Source organism: Galeopterus variegatus, unplaced genomic scaffold (genome assembly GCF_000696425.1).
Source record: "Galeopterus variegatus unplaced genomic scaffold, G_variegatus-3.0.2 Scaffold2616, whole genome shotgun sequence".
NCBI classification, from domain to species: Eukaryota; Metazoa; Chordata; class Mammalia; order Dermoptera; family Cynocephalidae; genus Galeopterus; species Galeopterus variegatus.
Genome location: NW_007728727.1, coordinates 147667 through 154572, shown reverse-complemented (window position 1 = coordinate 154572; position 6906 = coordinate 147667). Strand labels below are relative to the sequence as shown.

The following is a 6906-nucleotide window of genomic DNA, read 5'->3' as shown; positions in this document are numbered from 1 at the left end:
GACACTGAGGGTTGCGATCCGTTGCCGGACACGGAAAAAGACAAAAAAAAAAAAATGCACACTGACGGTTGTCTAGGCCTGGGGGAGAGAGTATTGGGGAGTGAATGTTTAACAGGCACAGTTTCCATTTGGGGTGATGAGAATGTTCTGGAACTAGATAGTAGTGAGCTGCACAACACTGTGAATGTACTAAATAAATGCCACAGAATTATTCACTTTAAAATAATCTTTCCTCAATTAAAAAACAAAAAGGATCCACTGCTGGGTATATACCCAAAGGAACAGAAAGCATCATGTGGAAGAGATACCTGCACCCCCATGTTTACCACAGTTCTATTTCAACAAAGCCAAGAGTTGGAACTAACCTAGATGTCCATCATCAGATGACTGGATAAGGAAAATGTAGTATATATACACAGTGGAATACTACTCTGCCATAAACAGGAATGAAATTCTGCCATTCGCAGCAACACAGATGAACTGAGAGAAAATCATGTTAAGTAAAATAAGCCAGGCATAGAAAGAGAAATACCACATGTCCTCATAAGTGCTAAAAATAAATGTATAAATGAAAAGAAAAAGATACAACAATTACAATACTTTGAACTTTCAAAAGGTGAACTGAGGTTACCAGAGAGGAAGGGAGGAATTGGTAAAGGCCATGAAAAGTGATGATGTTGTATGTTATTGAATATAATAATTACTCTGATTTGAGCCCATATTACACACAGGTATTGATATTCAACTCTGTACCACATAGATATACATACAATCAACTATGTTACAATATATAGGGGGGAAAAAAGACACAACACCAAGGTTAAGGGTTTGGATCCCTGTACTGGCCAGCCGGAATGATGATTTCTAGGTTCATCCACATAGTAGCATGTGTTAATACTTCATTCCTTTTTATGGCTGAATATTGGGTCTATTCTTAGTATTTCTGTGTCTTGGTTTTAGACCACATGATCTCTCAGATCCCTTTAGCTCTAAAATAAAATCAAGGAAGAAAACAAAAACACGCAAGCAAAAAACCACCACCAAAAAAAAAAAAAAAAAAAAAAAAAGCAGAGAGAGACTAAACTCCTCATTCACTCTCCTTTTAAAAGCCCTCAGAACCACCATTTTTAATCCATTCACTACATCATGATCTTACTATCTAATCACCTGTTCAAGGCCCCACCTTTCATTACCATAATAGGATTTCCCACCCTCAACAGTTACAATGGGGATTTAAGATTCAATGAGGTTGGGGGGGCATCCAGTTTACAGCACAGTCATGTCATATTTTTTGTAGGAATATCAACACTATTTATAAATTTATTGACACTGTTATAATTAATTATTGAACTTTATGTCTTTATGTGTGTAGTAATGTGCACTCTATTTCCTGATATACTTTTTGGACTCATCTCTTCTTTTTTCGTGATCATTCTTTCATGATATATAATGATCTCATTAATCCACTTAGAAAATCCTCTTCGGCCTTCCAGTTTTCTATTTCCTGCTCATTCTCTATTTGCTTTTTTCTATTTCCATAATTTAAGCTTTAATCTTTATTAATTTCTTTTCCCAATTTAGGTAGGTTTAATGTCATGCTTTTTCTAACTTCTGTGGGTTAATACTTAGATTATTGATTTTTTGAGTTTTACTAGTTTTTTTTTCTGATAGGATTAGTACTCCAAATGTGCTGCAAATCACTTTATATTCATCCCATAAATTTGGTACTTTATACTTTCACGTGACGTATCAAACATTTTTTTCCTAATCTTTGTTATAATTTATTATTTGACCAGTCCTTTCTTTAGATGCTATTTCATAATTTACAATCATATGGTGAGTTTCAAGTTATTTTTGACTTTTTTTTTCCATTCTGGTCAGAATTTATATTCTGGATGATTTCATTTCATTTCATATATTTCCAAATATATATATTTTGGCAACTGGCCAGTATGGGGCTCTGAATCCTTGACCTTGGTGTTATAACACCGCACTCTAACCAACTGAGCTAACTGGCCAGCCAGTGTACTGTTTCTGAGGGGAGCCATGTCACAAAGAAAAATGCTGAGAATTCAGAGAAGCTGGTTAATTCCAAATCCTCACTCTGGCAAAGCCGGCCACACCCAGCATGGAGTCCACTGGGGCACAGTGCAGCCCCCAGGCTGGCTTTCAGTGCCCCCCATCAGCTGGACCCTGGGCACACCCCTCCATGCTGCTGAGCCTCAGTGTTAACTGAGGCTTCCGTGTTCTCCTGGGGAAAATGTGACTGGCCACATTTCCTATCTGGAGCTACGACAGAAGTGTGATATGAGGTAACGTGAAGGGTGCTCAGCATGGGGCCCAGTCATGGTGAGCAGGAATAAAAGTGAAGCTCCTCGGTCTTCAGGATTGTCTTGACTCCATCCTGTCCCTGTATGTTTCCCTGGGGGCCTGATACACCCTGTGTCCTCTCTCTCGGTGTGCCATCCCCGTATCACATCACCTTGGCCACTTCAAACCATCAAAGAAAGGGATTCCAGGGCCCTCCTGTATGCTGAGTCTACATGCAGAGATCAGCACCCCAGGACCCTGGTCCCCTACTCCAATCTGGCCTCCCTGCTTCCACCCTGAGCCCCTCTACAGATCTGAACATGTCAACCCCCCATACTCTTTAGAATCTTTAGAAGGTCTGCCCACAGATGACCTTCCCTCTCCCCTTCTTTCCAAGCAATTGTGCTGCTCACTACACGAGCCACGTGCCCCCTCCTCAATTCCTTGATGGCTCTTTCCCATTAAGGATCCTTGGCAAACATCTCCCCCTCCACAGGGCTCACTTAGTCTCCGCCTTCAAGCGTCAGGTGAAATGTCACCTCCTCCAACTCCCAGTCCTGGATCAGGTCTCCCTCACAACCAGGATCTATCACATCCCCTCTGTGTTCCTGCAGAGGGCTCCTCTCCATATGTAACCAGTAATTGGGTGCTGATTCTTGTAATTCTGCCTCTCTGCAGACTGTCAGATCCTTGGTGAGGACAAGNGGGGTGGTGGCTAGCCAGTATGGGGCTCTGAATCCTTGACCTTGGTGTTATAACACCACCCTCTAACCAACTGAGCTAACTGGCCAGTCAGTGTACTGTTTCTGAGGGGAGCCATGTCACAAAGAAAAATGCTGAGAATTCAGAGAAGCTGGTTAATTCCAAATCCTCACCCTGGCAAAGCCGTCCACGCCCAGCATGGAGTCCACTGGGGCACAGTGCGGCCCCCAGGCTGGCTTTCAGTGCCCCCTATCAGCTGGACCGTGGGCACACCCCTCCATGCTGCTGAGCCTCAGTGTTAACTGAGGCTTCCGTGTCCACCTGGGGAAAATGTGACTGGCCACATTTCCTATCTGGAGCTACAACAGAAGTGTGATATGAGGTAACGTGAAGGGTGCTCAGCATGGGGCCCAGTCGTGGTGAGCAGGAATAAAAGTGAAGCTCCTCGGTCTTCAGGATTGTCTTGACTCCATCCTGTCCCTGTATGCTTCCCTGGGGGCCTGATACACCCCGTGTCCTCTCTCTCGGTGTGCCATCCCCATATCACATCACCTTGGCCACTTCAAACCATCGAAGAAAGCGATTCCAGGGCCCTCCTGTATGCTGAGTCTACATGCAGAGATCAGCACCCCAGGACCCTGGTCCCCTACTCCAATCTGGCCTCCCTGCTTCCACCCTGAGCCCCTCTACAGATCTAAACATGTCAACCCCCCATACTCTTTAGAATCTTTAAAAGGTCTGCCCACAGATGATCTTCCCTCTCCCCCTCTTTCCAAGCAATTGTGCTGCTCACTACACTAGCCACGTGCCCCCTCCTCAATTCCTTGATGGCTCTTTCCCATTAAGGATCCTTGGCAAACATCTCCCCCTCCACAGGGCTCACTCAGTCTCCGCCTTCAAGCGTCAGGTGAAATGTCACCTCCTCCAACTCCCAGTCCTGGATCAGGTCTCCCTCACAACCAGGATCTATCACCTCCCCTCTGTGTTCCTGCAGAGGGCTCCTCTCCATATGTACCCGGTAATTGTCTGGGTGCTGATTCTTGTAATTCTGCCTCTCTGCAGACTGTCAGATCCTTGGTGAGGACAAGNTGGGTGCTGATTCTTGTAATTCTGCCTCTCTGCAGACTGTCAGATCCTTGGTGAGGACAAGGATGCGTTTGCTGCTGTGGTGCTCAATAAGTGACTATTGTGTGAGTGAATAGATGTCTCTACTTATTTTATGACAGTCAGTCATTCTTTTCACCACTAGGTGTGTCTCTAGTGGTCTCATCTCAGGATGCCAGCCCTAAGCCCCAGCAGGCCACATGGCCCAGACATCCTGCAGGGGCTGTCCACGGCTCCCCCTGCAGCTGGAAGGAAGCTGGCTCCTTCCTTCTGCTTCTGAAATTGAGGGTTTGGGATTTCAACCCCAACAACTTAATATCATGTTTCCTTTCCTGTCAGGGCCATGGAGGAACGAGCTGAGCCACCAGGAGTGCTGGGTTGTTGGTTTGCTTCATTTCTTTTAGCCACACAAGAGTGGAAAAGTAAAGACCAAAATATATTTCTTTTTTTCTGTTTTTCCTTGGAACAAAGTCAGTGCTGGGAGAGGCAAGGGCTGCTTCTGTCTGCTCCCAGAAGGGACATGGGTTCTAAGGAGAAAGCGGTTTATTTTGGTTGAGGAGGAGGCCTGCAGTGGCATATCCCCAAAGTGCCTCTGTTCAAGAACTGGACTGAGAAGGGGCTGTGTGTGTCCCTCATGCCAGTGGGCCTCCCACATTCCCCCGAAACTCAGAATGTGCTTCCAGACACCTGCCTGCCACCTTGGGGCTGCGGTGGGGCACGGAGAAGGCTGGCCAGACTCCACCTGCCTTTGTCCTTCAGAATCAGAAATGTCCTTCAAGATGTTGGAACAGACACTGAATCCCTTTGCAGTTTCCTTAGCTGCTCTCTGAAGTCTACACCTCCCACTCCTGTTCTCTCCATAACTGTGCCTGGAGGCTGCGGTGGGTCAAGGCCAGGCAGGCATGTTTGGCGTCACTCCACAAAAGAAGACACCAAGGCCTCAATGGGGATGTGTGTCTGGGAGGCAGGGGACCCTCTGGGCCTTGTTCAAGAGCAGGCATGCCGTGGTTGCTGAGTGTATTGATGAATGCTTTTCTCTGCCTCTGGTGTTCACCCTTTAATTTACATTGTGTGTGCGGCAAAATGTGCAGGGCATAAAACTGACCAGTTTAACTATTTTAAAATTGGCATAAAGTTCAGTGGCATTAAGTACATTTACAAGGTTGTGCAACCATCATTACTATCTAGTTCCAGAACATTTTCATCACCCCAAATGGAAACCTTATCTCCATTAAGCAGTCACTCCCCATTCTTCCCTCCCTCCAACCTGTAGCAGCCACCAATCTGCTTTGGATTCACCTGTTCTAGACATTTCGTGTAAATGGAGTCATATGATATGTGACCTTCTGTGACTGGCTTCTTCTGCTTAGCAACGCATTTTCAAGGTTCGTCCATGTTGTCGCCTGTGTCAGTATTCTTTCCTTTTTATGGCTGAATACGATAGATATGCCACATCTTGTTTATCCATTCGTCTGCTAATGGACCTTTGATTTCCTTTTGGATTACGATTATTTCTCCCCTAACAACACCAGATCGGCCCGCAGTAGCGCCAGTGCCACCTGGGGCGCCTGGCACGTGGTGGGTACTCAGTAAACATCTGTGGGATGAATGAGGCAGTGGCAGAGATGGGTCCCCACCCTGGCTGGCCTCTTATAACTTTCACTGAAGGCTCTTCCCCCACCTACCTGAAACCTGTGAGAGCTGAAGAGCTTCCTCAACTTGCTCCTGAAGTCGAAGGGCCTGGGCGTGGGGACAGGAGTGGCACCTGGGTCCGTGGCCCTGCCCTCCTCTTCTGTGGCTGGCGTAACTGGTGGCTGCTGCTCCTCCTCCTCCTCTTCTTCATTCTCCCATTTCTTGTAGTTGATGTTCCAGGCATGATAGTCATCCCCGACGACAGTGAAGTGCCTCAAGAACTTGCTCATCCTCTCTGCGGGAGCCGCCTTGGCCCTGCGGGTAACTGCCTAGAGGAGCAGGGACAGAAAGCAAGATCTTCAGGCAGGGTGGCCTCAGAGCCCATTTGGACCACTCAGACCCCACGTTGTTCTGATGGTGGGGAGGGCCCCGGCTGTGCTGGGCCACACCAGGTAAAGACAGTCCCACGGTGCTCAGAGCACTGTGTGAGCACAGAAACCGTGAGGTCACAGTGGTTTCTTGTGCTTTTATTTTTGGAGTCCAGGGTATCTGTGTCAGTGAGGCAACAGGAAACCCCAGACCCCACCAGGCCTGTCCCTGTGGTCTGATTTGCAGTAACCAACGGAATCGGTACTGCAGCCCAGTCACAAAATACCCACCACAGGCCCATGTGTAAATACCAGAAGAGCTGCCCCATGGTTCAGAGACATCACAACCTGAAAAGTGGAGGTGAGAGTGGGAGGAGCAGGGGGAGGGGAAAGCCAAAAGTAAAAGTACCCAGAGTTTCACACAAAAGTCATGAGACCCCCACTCTTCACGCCACTGATTCAGTCCTTGACAGATGAGTGGAAATCGACTTTTTTCCATGGTTAGCAAGTGCTGTTTTAAGTACACAGACAGCTGTTTAAAGAGGGATGACTTCAAAAGCAAATATCCCACCCCTTGCCCCCATTTTGTATAACTTACCCTACCAAATATCAAATTTCATATAAACTTAAATAATTAAAACTTATGGGTATGACAACAAGAATAGGCAATATGATCAGTGGAACAGGAAAAGAGTCCAAATAGACCCATGTCCTTCTGCAAGGCTCGAAGAAAGGTGATAGCAGTCCAGGTCAGTAGCAAAAGGCTGGAGAGGTTAGGACATCTGGCTTT

General features: G+C 46.6%; 1 protein-coding gene across 1 annotated transcript in view; it reads right to left on the bottom strand.

Annotated features, from left to right (window-relative positions):
• The window catches only part of HVCN1 (hydrogen voltage-gated channel 1), a 15512-nt gene extending 9313 nt beyond the window's left edge, over positions 1–6199 (bottom strand). Inside the window, exon 1 of the mRNA XM_008582446.1 lies at positions 5802–6199. Within this exon, the coding sequence (XP_008580668.1) occupies positions 5802–6038 (237 nt within the window). The 5' untranslated portion in view covers positions 6039–6199. The remainder of the gene's footprint in view (positions 1–5801) is intronic.
• Positions 6200–6906: the final 707 nt, after the last annotated feature.